Source organism: Castor canadensis, chromosome 4 (assembly GCF_047511655.1).
Source record: "Castor canadensis chromosome 4, mCasCan1.hap1v2, whole genome shotgun sequence".
NCBI lineage: Eukaryota > Metazoa > Chordata > Mammalia > Rodentia > Castoridae > Castor > Castor canadensis.
This window is the reverse complement of record NC_133389.1, coordinates 122,106,433-122,121,426: the sequence shown is the minus strand read 5'-3', so window position 1 is coordinate 122,121,426 and position 14,994 is coordinate 122,106,433. Positions and strand designations below refer to the sequence as shown.

The 14,994-nt window shown below is 37.2% G+C and overlaps 1 protein-coding gene across 8 annotated transcripts in view; it reads left to right on the top strand.

The window, feature by feature from the left end:
- Nucleotides 1-14,994, top strand: part of Stk39 (serine/threonine kinase 39) — a 290,768-nt gene that overhangs the window by 64,515 nt on the left and 211,259 nt on the right. For 5 of the 8 annotated variants that reach the window (XM_074071025.1, XM_074071024.1, XM_074071027.1 and 2 more), the window contains exons 3-5: nucleotides 670-778; nucleotides 7,622-7,763; nucleotides 9,027-9,082. In XM_074071025.1, coding sequence (XP_073927126.1) covers nucleotides 670-778; nucleotides 7,622-7,763; nucleotides 9,027-9,082 — 307 coding nt within the window. The remainder of the gene's footprint in view (nucleotides 1-669; nucleotides 779-7,621; nucleotides 7,764-9,026; nucleotides 9,083-14,994) is intronic. The other 3 variants (XM_074071032.1, XM_074071028.1, XM_074071029.1) reach the window with 1 other exon arrangement.

Sequence of the window (14,994 nt, the reverse complement as noted above, 5' to 3'; positions counted from 1 at the left end):
TAAACTATGACAGTTTATCTATGCAGGACTTCTCAGAGCCTTTGACACTACTAATATTCCCTGGGACTCTTAGAATGAGATACAGTATCTAGTGGTTCATAAGTTTATTTTACTTTGCTGACCTCACCTATCCCCTTTTTTTCTGGAGGGAATGTCTACCATGGAAGATAGTTTGGGAAATGATACTCTGGCATTTTCACATTTTTTTTTTTCATCACAATAGTGCTAAGAAACAGAGATAGTTTTGTTGTCCCCTATTGGATAAGGGAGAAGATAAGACCCAGTGAGTTCAGATTGGCTCCAAGATGCAGGGCTGCTAATAGCACACTCAGGCTTTTCTCTTTCTGTCCAGGCCCTTAGTTCAGGTAGAAGGCACTTAGTGCAGTACATCAGGGCTCTCTGCTTTCAGAGTTGGGGGATCTGGGTAATACACTGAGCTGAAGTTCCTCTTTCCTGTGGCTGGTCTACAGGGCTCCATGGTCTCCTGTAGAGGACTTTCTGCTTCTAGCTAGTTGACAAGGGTGAGAGTTGGCTCTTATATAATTTATTTAAGGCAATGGCTTAGGCAGCCTCAGCATGATTTTGAGTGGGAGCCAACTGTGGGTCACTTGCATTTTGTCTCCCCCTTTGCATTCCATGGTACTATGTCATGTTTTATTCTTTTTGCAGAAGGAAATTCAAGCCATGAGTCAGTGCAGCCACCCCAATGTAGTGACCTATTATACCTCTTTTGTGGTAAAAGATGAACTTTGGCTGGTCATGAAATTACTAAGTGGAGGTAAGTGGGTTTTGTCATTATTGGCTTGTGTTTTCTTCCTCCCACCCCTTTTGTGAGAGCCAGTGTATTGAACAATATTGTAGATTTTATCCCCTTACTCCTGGGTTTGAATGTTTGCTTTGGTTTGCTCTTGCCTAGAGAACAGAATTTGTGATATTGATTTATGATACTGATATTCGAAGCCTTTCATAATTGGGCTTAACTTCCTGGAATATCTGTATCCCCCTTCTCCCTGTATTAAATTCCCCAACCTTCTAGGTTAGGTCTAGAAGCCCTAAATATCTTATGTGCTCTGATGCCTCCGGGCCCTGTCCTGTACCTGTTGTCAGCCTTAAAATGCCTCTCCTTCCAAAATAAAACAAAATGAAAAAAATTCAGGTAGAAAGGAGAAAAATAGAGGGATGAACCAATTCAGGTTATAATACATGTATGCATGGTAATGTCACAATGAAACTCCCTGTACAGCTATCTTAAACAAACAAAAATGTCATTTTTTTTTTTACAAAAATAGAAAACAGGAGGGCAAAACAGTCTTGTCTGGGGAGTGGATACCAGTGGGAGGGGGAAGTTATAAGGAAAGGGGTAAGTAGGTGAATATGGGGAAAATATTATGTACTCATGTATGAAAATGGAAAAATGAGACCTTTTGAAACTATTCCAGGAATAAGGGTAGTGGGGATAAAGAAGAATGATGGAGGAGCTGAATTCAGTTATGATATATTGTAAGAAATTTTGTAAATGTCACAGTGTATCCCCAGTACAGCAATAATAAAAATAAGTTAAAAAAATAGACAGAAAAAAAGCTGCCTCTCCTTCCTTTTTTTATGTGTCCAAGCCCTAAATAATCACTATCTCTGTGCAGTCACCGCTTACTGCCTTCAAAAACATTAGCCAATTTTTCCCTTCTTTTTGTCTTCTTTTCTGGTGGTGGGGTGGAACCTAGGATCTCACACCTGCCAGGCAAGTGCGTTCCATTAAGTTGCATCCCCAGTCTAGCCCCTCCTTTTTAAAATCCTTTTTTTTTTTTAAACCATTATTCAAGTTCTTAGCACATTGGAATGTTCAGAACCATTTTAGTGCTGTTAGAACTTTCTGTGATGAAGGAAGTGTTCTAGACTCTTGCTTACATGAGATGCAGCTGTACTTCATGTGACTGAGGGACTGAGTTTCTGTTCAGTTTTACTTCACTCATATTTAAATCACCATAGGTGGCCAGTGGCTATGATATTGGACAATATAGACTTAAGTTCTTTGTTCATGAAAAAAGAACTGTCTGCTACACTTGGACTCATTTTGAAACAGCAAATCTAAACCAGTATGAGCTTGAAACTATAGCAAACTGTGCTTTATTAAAAGTTTCCATTTGTTTTACTCCAAAGCTTTGTCATTTTATGTCTTTAAATACATTTTTTCCTTTATAGAGCAGCATTTTCAAGATATGACAATCTTCCATGGCAGATACTCCCTCTAGAAAAAAGGAAGTGGGTAGGGCAGGCGAAGTAAAATAAACTTGTGAAGCACCAAATACTGTATCTCAGTGAACCTCCAGATATTGCGTCTCACTCTTAAGAGTCCCAGGGAATGTTGGGACTCTTTAAGAGTCAAAGCAGTGTTAAAGGCTCTGAGAAGTCCTGCGTAGATAACACTGTCATAGTTTAGTCCAGACTAACACGGTAGGAAAATGAAGCTATACCGATAGGTACTCAATATATATTGTTTCAGTTGACATAGAGAGAAACGTCAACTGAAATTATTTACTTGCAGTGTTGATATTCTCATCCTGTTGCACTTAGAAAGGGAAAGTAACTTCCCCTCTCTAGCTTCTGATCTCTCAACTTTTGTCAGTAATGGACAGAGTAATTGAAATTAACAAGGGTCTTCCCCATCCATGTATTTAATTTTTAAAACTCTTTTAACATTACAATCAGAGATGGAATAAGAATGATAACCATTAACTTTATCAAACACTTACTCTTTGGTTAGATCCTGTTCAAGGCAGTTCAGTGACTGCATCTCATTCACTCTTAACAACATCTCCCAATGGACATCTCCTTTTTTCAGAAACTATGCCAAAGTTCAAGGGAGTTAAAGCAACCTGCCCAGCGTCACACACATAGTAACTGTTAGTGCCGGAGTTTGTGACTGGAGGACCTGTCGACTTAAAAGTTGTGCTACACTGCAAATATCATCACCTTCATTTTATGGACCCAAATGTTGAAGCTTAGAAAACCCAGTGGTTTTCTTAGCATACCCACATCTTTCCTGTGTTGTCTTTCTAATGCATCACTCCCTGGGTATGGTTCTGAGACATGAGCAATGGTTTAGGAATAGAGGAGAACATTCTGTGGTGCCTGGACAAAACTGGTATAGGTGAGTTCATATTATTGAGCCCATTTAAGTTCAGACCCAAGTTCTAGCTAAGGCTAAATCAGGGACATATTTTCTTTTCTTTCTTTTTTTTTTTTTTTTAAAGAAGCTCTCAGATCAAGCAGAGGACCAGAAATTAGATGACGAAGGCATTGTAATTGTCTTGAGTCTAGTATGTAGGTCTCAGGAGGGAGCCTGGAGAACTTAGCTCTGTTTCCTTTCCAGTCCTCTGTCCTAGTATTCTTTGTTTCCTTGAGTGCCTGGTTTGCTTTCTCATTAAAAAGGAAAAGGAAGCCTGCAGAGATGGACTGTAGCATTGGAGGGCTAGGGCTGGCCTTTTCTTCTGTAGAGGATCATGCTTTGTCAACAAGACAATCTTTTTTATTTAGCATAAATTAAATTGTACAGAGTGAAAAGGTTTTATCGTTTCATTTCCTTACATGCATATAGTGTAGGTCAATTGTATTTGTTCCTTCTGTTGCTTTTTCTTATTTCCCTCTTGTCTACTTCCTTTCCCGTCCACTCTTGCCTCCTTAGTAACACCCTTTTTTTTTTCGTTTTTTTCATGACCTTGTTTTTGGTGGTGATTGTTGGTTTTCTTTTCCCCTAACTTCCTCAAATAAGAGAAAACATACAATATTTGCCTTTGTGGGACTGGCTTATTTCACTTACCATGGTGATCTCTCATTCCATCCATTTTTAAGCAAACATAATTTCATTCCTCTTAATGGCTAAGTAAAACTCCAAAGTATGTATATACTACATTTTCTTTATCCATTCATCCATTGATGGACATCTAGACTGATTCCATAGTTTGTCTGTTGTGAATAATGCCATGATAAACCTAAGTGTACAGGTATCTCTGTAGCAAGCTGACTTCGACTCTTAGATGTATACCCAGGAATGGTATGGCTGTATCTTATGGAAGTTCTATTTTTAATTTTTTGAGGAATCTGTATACTGATTTCTTTATTAGCAATAATAAGAGTTCCTTCCTTGCACCCCTGGCCAGCATTTGTTTATTTAATGTGTTCTTGATAGGGATGATAGCCATTCTGATTGGGGTGAGAAGGATCTGAATGTAGAATTTTCTTTTTTTTTTTTTTTTTGGCAGTACTGGGGATTGAACTCAGAGCCTTGTCCTTATTAGGTAAGTGCTCTACCACCTGAGCCACTCTGCCAGCCCTTCAGTGTCGTTTTGATTTATAGCTCCCTAATCGCTAAGGATGTTGAACAGTTTTTCATGTACTATTGGCCATTTGTACTTCTTCATTTAAAAATGTTCAGTTCTATTGCCCACTGTATTGATTGGCTTGTTTGCTTTTTTGTTACTGAATTTTTTGAGTTATTTATATATTGTGAATATTAATCCCCTGTAGGATTAGAGAAAGATTTTCTCTAATACTGTAGGCCATCTCTTCACTCTGTTGGCTGTTTCTTATACTGTGCAGAAGCTTTTTAACTTGACACCATCCTATTTGGTGGTGTCAATTTTGCTATTATTTCCTGAGCTATTGGAGTCCTATTCAGAAAGTCCTTGCCTATGCCTGCATCTTTAAGTGATTCCCCTATGTTTTACTCTAGTAGCTTCAAAGTTTTAGGTCTTAAATGAAGGTCTTTGATCCATTTTGAATTGATTTTGGTACAAGGTGAGAGATAGGGATTTAGTGTCAGTCTTCTGTATGTGAATATCCAGTTTTCCCAGCACCACTTGTTAAAGAGACTGTCTTTTTTCCAATGTAAATTTTTGACACCTTTGTCAAGAATCAGATGGCAGCACCTACTTGGGCTTATTTTTGGGTCTTTTGTTTTATGTGCCATTGGTGATGTGTCTGTTTTTATGCCAGTCCCATGTTTGTTTTTGGCTATGTTGTATAGTTTAAAATCAGGTATTGTGATACTGCCAGCATTGTTTTTCTTGCTCAGGCTAGCTTTGACTGCTCTTTTGTGTTTCCATATGAATTTTAGGATTGATTTTTCTATTTCTTTAGAGATCATCACTAGCATGTTGATGGGAATTGTATTAAATTTGTACATTGCTTTTGGTAGTATGGTCACTTTAACAATATTAATTCTGCTGATCCATAAACATGGAAGTTCTTTCTATTTTCTAGTGTCTTACACAATTTCTTTTGCCAGTACTTTATAGTTTTTGTTATAAAGTTCCTTAACATTTTTAGTTAAGTTTATGCCTAGGTATTTTATTTTTGAGTCTGTTGTGAATGGGATTATTTTCCTTTCTTCTTTTTCACTGAGTTCATTGTTAGTATGTAGGAAAGCTACTGATTTTTTTATGCTAATTTTGTATCCTGCATCTTTGATGAAAGTATTTATCAGATCCCAGAGTTTTATAGTAGAGTGTTTAGGGTCTTTTAGACGTAGGATCATGTCATCTGCAAACAGGATAGTTTGATTTCTTCATTTCCTACTTGTATCCATTTTGTTTCTTTCTCTTGCCAACAAGATGATCTTTTAACTTGATTCTCTTCTTTTGGGTTTAATCACCTCTAAGAAAATGGGAAATTCTGGTGATCCAGACCCTGAATAGCCTCAGATACTTATTCAAGTTGAAGAAAACCTCAGTTAACCTTTTACATTTATATATTCAAAATGCCATGTCTACTTTCCTGATAGGAAATTCATTGTCTATTTAAAAGAGTCCAATCCAGCCACCTGGGGCTTTAGGTAAGAGGAATAGTTTTTAACAGGTTTCCACAGGTAGGGGATGTGGGCAGATAGGAGCTCTTGTTCATTTTTCTTTCACCACTCCAGAAATGCATACATGCCTAGTAAGATGTATCCTTATAAGAAAAAAAAATTTTTTGAATTTTGTTTTCTGAGTAACCCCACAGATCCAAGGGTCAGCATATAAAGGAAGCTTTTTTCTCTCTAAGGAGGAAAATATGCATTTACTTTTTCTATAATGTTTTATCACACTGACTCTCCTAATGAGGGGTAGGCAGCTAGTCTGGTATAGTAGTATCTGATGGAGAAACTTAGTCCTCTTAGTCATAGAGCACCTAGAGCCAAGTTCACGTCCTGAGGTAAGCCATTTGTTAACTCTTAAGAAATGTTGAATCCCCAGGTAATTATGACTTCTAAATGACCAAGAGGTTTGGAATATTAATTAATATGTGTTGAAACATGAATTTACAGTGCCAATGATACCAATCTGTATATAGTAACAAAGTACTAGGTATGTATGTATTATATATAAATGTCAGCACATGAATCATCAATTAGATGAAAATAAAGATTGCCTAGAGTCACAGAAAGGAAACTTTTGGTTATTAGTGAGGTCTTAGAGTCATCATACCTCTCACCTCCCACCTATGTTTTAGATATTGTTCTGTCTCTCAGTAGTTCACTGCTGTCTTTCCCCTGGCCTTTTACTCCTTTCTTTGTCAGTTCAGCCATCTTGAACACTCTTTGGAATTTGTACCTAATTGTACGTATAAGAAGTGGCCCTGAGCAATCTTCCAGTTCTGACACTTTTTAGTTTTTATCTTTAGGATGTGGCCTCACTGTTTTGCCCAGCTTGGTCTTGAACTCCTGGATGAAAGTGTTTTTTTTCTCAGTCTTTTGGGTAGCTGGATCTACAGGCATGGGATACCATATCTAGCTTTTTTTTTTTTAATGTGGTGAGGATTCAACCCAGAGCCTTTGTATTAGTCAGGGCTCTCTAGAGGAACAGAACCAATAGGTTCTCCATATATACATAAAGGAATTTGGAATTGGTTTACACCGTTGGAGGCTGGATAGTCCAACAATAGCTGTCTCTGCATACTAGAGAGCCAGAGAACTCTGTTACTGCTCAGTCCAAGATGCTGAAAATGAGGCAGACCAATGATACAGTCCTAGATCAAAGTCGAAGGTCTGGAAGCTCCCCGGAGAGCTGCTGGTGTGAGTACACCCTGAAAGGCGAAAGAAACTAGAGTCTGATGTCCATGGACAATGGCAGCAGCAGTAGCTACACTTTCTCGGAAAGAGTGGCGTTGCATGTGCTGGCTAGCTTCCTCCTTTTTCTACTTTTATTCCAGCTGGGCGCCCAGCCTATCAGATGGTGCTGCTCTGAGCTCTCAGTTACTGTCACTTGTCTTTGGAAACATCCTTACAGACATACTTGGAAGTGTGTCTGCCAATCCCCTAGGCATCTCTTAATTCAATCAAGTTGACAGTCATGATTAACCATCACAGCCTTGTACTTGCTAAGCACACTCTTTACCACTGAACTACACCCTAACCTATATTTCCTTACTCTTAAATTCACAGTGGAAGTGCTTTTGTAATCTTAGATTTAGTGTTTCTGATTATTCAGCTACCATTCAAGCGTTTGTATGCCTTGGGAATATTTTTGCATTAAGTAAACAAAAACTCTATTTTGATGTTCTCATTTAGTAGAGTGAGTCCTCATCTGCAAATGGAATGGAGGAACTTACAAAATTACATTTTCATTTCTTCTGTTTGTCCACTTAGGCTCAATGTTGGATATCATCAAATACATTGTCAACCGAGGAGAGCACAAGAATGGAGTTCTGGAAGAGGCAATAATAGCAACAATTCTTAAAGAGGTTTTGGAAGGCTTAGACTACCTACACAGAAATGGTCAGATTCACAGGTATGATATCTAAAGAATTCAGCTCTTCATACGTTTAGATCTAGTTTGTAAGTCATTTTAAGGAAGCACATGGTGCAGATAGGTGTTGATATTATTTCTAACTTAGGCTGGGAAAAAAGTACTAGGCTGGGAGTGTAGCTCAATGGTAGACCCTGTGCTTAGGGAAGCCCTAGGTTTGATCCCTAGCACCAATAAAAACCAAATCAGACCAAAGAAACAAGAATAAACTTTGATGAATTGTATTGGTGTCTTTGGAATTAGTTTATCTGCTTTCAGGGACATAGAGTTGAATATTAAGTGCTGAGTGAACTCATTAACAAATTAGTTAGCATAATTACTTTTTAAGTGTGCTCAATTGAACTGGATAGAACCTCCAGCTTTCTAATACAGGCAAGGCTGTTATAGGCATTACAATATATTAATTAGTTTTGACTTGATGGTGAAAGGGAAGGAGGATGCACTAATTTCCTCTTTTGTAACATAAAATGCTATTTCTTTAAATAACCAAGCAGTATAGAATATGAGTGCTTGATGTTTCAAAAAGGTTAGTATTACTTGAGCTCTTACAAATTTTTGCAAGCGAACCCCGTTTACCAGTAATAGCAATAATGCTGTTCTTTCACCCTGAACTGTAAATGACCTGTATCTTTAGTAGTTTCTACTATATTTTTTCAACAATTGGAAAAAACATTATGTTAGAAATCAAACTTATAAATTGCTGTTTTTCTTTAAGTATTAAAATTGCTCTGCACAGCTTCTATATAATGAAGAAATACCATATGAAACTTTCTTATTAATATTCATCATTGGTATCTTCCTAGAGGAGAGGTTGATCAAATTCATTGTTAAGAGGGCTATGGGATTATTTGGAATAGTACCACAAACAAATTCAAGGGGAAGTAGGATAGTTTTACTTAGATGAAGCTTTAATTCTTGATAAAATGACAATATTGTAAGTTTAGGGACAGTCTCCAACTCAAAACCATAGTCTAAGTAGTCTACTTAGCAGTGATTTAATTAAATATGGATAATGGTTTCACATAAAATATTTGTTACTAAAATCCTAACTGGGCCCCAGGAGCAAAGTATGAAAAGATAAGTGTATCCTTGCAACTTTAAAAATCTGTGATATAATTTAAATATTTGTAAAGTAATAATTATGTCAAACAGCTGCCTTATATATTTTTGAATCTTCCTGAGTGAGTCAATATAATATAATGTCTGTACGCTACAATTTACTCCCTATTTTTTTTTTTCTAATAGGGATTTGAAAGCTGGTAATATTCTTCTGGGTGAGGATGGTTCGGTACAAATAGCAGGTAAAATGGATAATGATAAAAAGTCTTTATTTGCTTATAGAAGTGTTATGGGTTTCATGAATTGTTCCTATGAGATGAATAAATGCATGTAATCTCTTTTAAGAATGTGTATCTGGACTGCCCTGTTCTACAAGACATTAATAACATGTTTGGGTCTGAAGTATAGTATGTGTTCTGCTGTTTTGATAAATCTTTGTCAGATCTTCAAATAATGCTATTTGAGTACAGAACCTTTTGATAATGATTTTACATTCAATTTTACTATTTTCCACCTGAAAAGGTTTTTAACCTCGTAGATTGAATAATGGTGATATTTATATAAATGCAAGAAAAGTCATTTTGAAAAAATTTTGGATGAGTTTGAAAGTTTAAAACATTGTTTATATTAATTTGAAAACCTTTTATTTCTGAAGAGCTCATTTAAGAGGTATGAACTTTTAAAATCTAGGGCTTATTTTGTTCTTAAATCTGAACCAGACCCAACATGGTTTTTCTTGAGAGCTGGTGGCCAGGGCTGCAGTAAATGGTGTGAGTGTATGCATCAGGTGAACATGTTTTGTTGTTTGGAGCCTCTCTTTTTTTTATTTCAAGTTATCAGAGTAACCTGAAAGGCCTGGGATAAAATGCAGTCATGTCCATATTAAACTCTTGTCTTACCCTATGTCCTCACACATCTGTCTCAACCATCCTTTCAGCTACCACCGTTTCTAGGTGGGTGTGCTTTTGGTATGTTTGGCTGGACAGTCCTTTCCTATATTGGACTGTTCTGGTATTACGGGGTGTTCATCCTCTGGCTTTCAGGCATTAAATATTATTAGCAGCCTTTCCTAGCACATCCTTGGTGAAAATCACTGATCTGACTTCTGTTACTAAGAATGTTGGAATTTCTTCAAATGAGTAATTAGCCTAATGGGCTTCTTCTTTTTGGTGGGGGGTGGCTCTGAAAAGAGCCTTTGGGTATCAGCTTCTTTTTGAATTGAGGTGGAAGAATACTGTCTTCTAAGAAAGATTGGGATCTTGACATATCTAGTTATAAGACCAAACTTGATCATAGTCCATTGTCCCAGTTTTGTTTCTAGACAAAGCCGAGGATCTGGAGTTAATAGAAATGGAAGAGTTCATCAGAAAACAAACTCCTGACACAAAGGCTAAGCTTTGAATCAACTCTCATCTCTCTCTCTATCTCTTTTCTTTTTTGGCAGTGGTGGGGAATCTATCCCAGGGCCTTGTGTGTGGCTCCATTTTTGAGCTACACCCTCAGCTGAGTCATCTCCTTGACTCCCTGTTTGCCCCTTTCTCAGTGTCAGTGACCCTTTTCAGAGGAAGCCTTGGGCAGAAGTTCAAGCAAGATGCTGTCCTTAGCCTTTGTATTTAGTTAGGCACACTGAAGGGAGTCTTGGTTTTTTTTTTTAAAAGGAGGGAAGACATGTTTTGAAAATACAAGTGGAGACTGAGGATTTGTTTGAAATCCAGTGTTTTTTCCAAGGTAGATTTGTTGAATTACGATAGTTGGTTTAAAAACACTGGGAAGCACTCTAAGAACAAATGCTTTGGAATCCTGATTTGACATTTCCTTTGTGATTTATGGCTTGTTGCATTGTTAAGCCTCAGTTTCATCATCTGTGAGGTGGTAGTGATAATGCCTGCCTTTCAGGGAGACCCTGATTTCCCCCGAAGCCACTGAAACTTTAAATTCAGGTGCCTGAGGGGTACAGTGTGTTTCTGAGAGTGGCAGAGTGTTCTAGTTGGACAGGGAAAGCCATCTTGCAACATTGTAAGCATTTCTGTTAAATTGTCTAAAAGGATTCTTGAAGAAAGAGGCTGAATCCTTAAAAAGCCAAAGAATTATAAACTTTTTTAATTTTAAAGAGGTGCATAATTTTGTATTATCTGTTTAAAGAGTGTTCATATTGTGTAAGGTTCATGTCCCATGAAACCTGCATCTACCCTTGCTTATAGAGTTGCTGCCAATAATTAAATGTGTGAAATCTTTGATATAACCAGCAAATGGATGAGAAAGTTTATTTAACACAAAATGAAAGTGGCCCTTAATAGAGGGGAAAAGATGTTCAAACTCACTCATAAACAGAAAAATGCAGATCAAAACTACATTGAGATACTATCAACCACAAATCCAAAAGTTTAACAGTATTCTGTTGGTGAGCCTTCAGATGATAGGCATTTTAGTACATTGGTAGTAGTGCAAAGAGTTACATCCACAGTGGAGAGGAAACAAGAGGTGCATTTACCCTTTGTCTCAGTAACTAACTGGGGTATGAGATAGTTCGTTGAAGACTGGTATGCAGTTCTTCTCAGTTCCACATTCAGTGATGTCATGTTGATTGCCTGAGGTCAGCCAGGATGGGAGTATTTTCACCATGGGAATCTGCAGATACAACAGTCAGGATCTTTTTTTTTTTTTGAGGGATAGTTGTCAAACTAACTAGTCATATACTGTGGCAACCACCTCACTGCTAGGAATCTGTCCCCCAGCTATCCCTGTGTATGTTTGATTTGTCTGAGTATCGTTTGTGATAGCAAAAGATCAGACACAACTTGGAGTTCTGTTAAGTATGGCATATGAGATATCTATGTTGTAGGATACTCAGTAGCTGTAAGGAGAATGAAAAACTCACTATACACTGAGATGGAACAAATCACCCAACTACTTGATTAAGTGAATAAAACAAGGTGGGAAACAACAGTGATACATAATATGCTACCTTTTATGAAAGGAATGGAGAGAAATAAGAATATCTCTATGAAACACAAGAAGGATAATTATTGGGAATGAGACTACTTAGTGTATACCTTTTATAACATTTTGAATTTAAATCATATATATGTATGAGCAAGTAAAACAAATGAAAGGAAATGACTCAATAAGCTGCCATTAAGTCAAGGCCATTTTAAAACTTTTTATTATGAAAAAATTTAAACTTAGAACACAGAATAAGTAGTGGGCCCTCTTATTCTCATCCCCTAGTTTCAATAATTACGAATCTCTCACTATTCTTCATTCGTCTATCCTTTTCTGCCCTACTTTGGTGGGTCATATCATTGCTGTTATCAAATTTTCTTAGTGTCTTGTGTATACATATTTTGTTATCACTTAGACAGTGTCCCTTATCCCACAGGCCAAGGACAGTTTGAAAACTATTTCAACTGAAGAAGTCACAGATGAGAAAAAATTGTGAGCAACAATCTGAAACCTCAAGTAGTCTGTTGTTAAAAGTGCAGAGTTTGTTATTAACTGGCTTGGTTGAAGTTCCCAGGCCACCAATTAGTAGCTCTGTGACATTGGATATTACCAAACCTCCTTAAGACTCATTTCCTTCAGGGGGATAAAAAATATAACCTACCTCATCTTCTGTGAATTTGAATGATTTTTCAGTGGTGGTCACATAGTAGGTTAACAACAGATGCTGTTCCATTGCTTCTATTACTACTGTTCCTAGTGTTGCTATTATTAGTAGCCTTCCTACAACCAGCAGGATCTTACTGTGTCTCTTGCACTGCCTAGAGACCATGTGTGACACAAATTTGTCTTGCCAGAGGTTTAGCTCTGAGGGGCTTTATGAGTTATTAAGAGGTAAACTTATTGATTAGGGAATTTGGAAGTGAACTTGTCATTAATTTTGCTTCAAGCTGATAAGGAAGTACAACTAATTTTATTTGCTTGATGATGAAATGATTGCTTCTCACTAAGAGGGTCAAAATAGCAGTGAATTGCTTTTGAGATATAAAGGCAGGTCAACCTCAGCCTTATTCTGCCACTTGGTATACTGCCAGTCACTTCATTGAATTATTCTTGTCAGATTAATGATCTGAGCTCTTTCCTGTGCTCTGGAACACATTGTCCTTTTCTTTTTTTCAGTTGGGATCCCCTGAGGTAAGATATCCGAAGTTTTTATTTCTGTCTTGGATCTTAAGGTTTGTTTTTCCTCACTTACAAGGGGATAGTGTTGAGTATGACTGTCCATGGTTGCTGGTGCTCTTGGAGGCTGGTGGGTTCAAAAGGGCACCTTCAGAAAGCCCTACATACAGTCATTGTGAATATTAAATGAGTCAGTGTGTAAAGAGTTGTGCTTTTTATGTGTCTGGCACATTGTGAGGGCTGTGTGTTACAATTGTTTGGCGTTTTCTTGTATCCTTTTTGTAAATGCAGTTTTATGCTTGTGGACAGGAACCACTATTTCTTACATAAGTACAGTTTCTACATCTCTGAAGCTGTTGCTTTCTAGAATCCACACTTAATTTTCTCCCTATTCTCTGATCTGAACACAACATTGAATTCATACAGAATTGAAAATTTCTATTTTTTGCGCTTCAGCTATAACATATATGACTTTAAAAAGCATTTTCTTATTTATTTGGAACAGAAAGATACTTCTGCTGCCTTCATTTTATAGGGAATTGACTTTTTGGTCAGGCAGTATTTGACCAGAAACTGGGTCGAAGGGACATATGAACAGGTTTTTGGGTCTTTTGCTGACATGTTTGTTTGGTGGGTGATTTAGGTGGGTGAGAAAGTGGAAAACATACAGCAACAGTAGAAGTGAAGCTGTCTATGTTTCTTATTATCTATTATATTTGGACAAATAATTCAGTGCTTTTATCTGGACTGTTTATGCCTTTTTCCCTTTGTATCATTATGCCTCATTAGATCCTGAAGTTTGAAATAAAGGTTAGGTGGGGGAGTTTTGGTTGCATTTATTTCTTTGAGTGTAATATATATTGTCTATTTAAGAGTATTATTATGTGCGTTGTTTTTATGAAAGGGTATTTTTGCTTTCCTAATAGAAAAGCATAACACTTTTGTTTTAAAAATTATATTTATATAATTATAAAAATTTATATATAAATTTCCTTTCTCAGAGGTTTTTGTCAGACAAGGGAAGATTAGGGGCCTGGGTTAGGCCATGAGAAATCTTCACCTTATTATGTACCTAAAAAGAATGGTGAATAAGGCTAATGCACTTAGTTCTATTTACAACAGTACAAATTCCGTGACAAGTTTATGCATTTCTATTGACTGTGGATATCAGATCAATAACTAATGTGTATAAAGTGCTTGCTGTGTGTCAGGCCAGCTCTTGGGGGCTGAATGTACCAGGACTCATTCAGTCCTCACCTCAGTGCTCAGGGGAAGAACTGTCATGCCCATTTTACAGACAAGAGAGTGGAAAGTAAATCGCCCAAGTCACAGGAAGAATAAATGGTGGAGCCAAGCTTCAGATTCAAACTGCATGATTCCAGAGCTTGTCAACCACAACTGTGGGATTTTTCCGGGGAAGGACCCTAACGTCAGGTTCGGATGGAATACCAGTAGCAAGCACTAGCTTTTCTGTTCACTTCTCTACATAAATCCACTTTGGGTCAAGGAACATATTCAGCACCTTCTTTCTCCTTGTTCCCTCAAGTTGAAACCCACAAACATAGGTAAGATATATGGAGATAAAAGAAGCAACCATCTTAGGTGTCATTTTGTATAGAATCAAGCTCAGTAATGACTTCACAGTCTTTTTAGGCTGGTAAACCTCAGGTATGATGTAGTGAATTAAAACCAGAGGATTGCCCACTCAGGATTAAAAGAAAATGCTTTCTTTCTTATTATATCTTGTATGCTTGGAAAACTTGTGTGTGTGATTCCCTGGTAATAAACTTGGGTAGGATTCTTTGGCAAATGTAGTAGGTTATGCTATAACATGGTAGAAGGAGGAGTAGCTTTTCCCATTTGAAAGTCATGCTTTTCCTATAGCATAACATTTTATTTTCCAATTTGATGCTCTCGGGGAGAGCTTAGTACTTTATATCTGGCAAGTAACTAAGCCTGTTTATCCAGAGTTAATAAGAGGTACGATTTTCAACAGAAAGTATTATCAAGCAAGTCACTTTTTGGTGGTCACTAC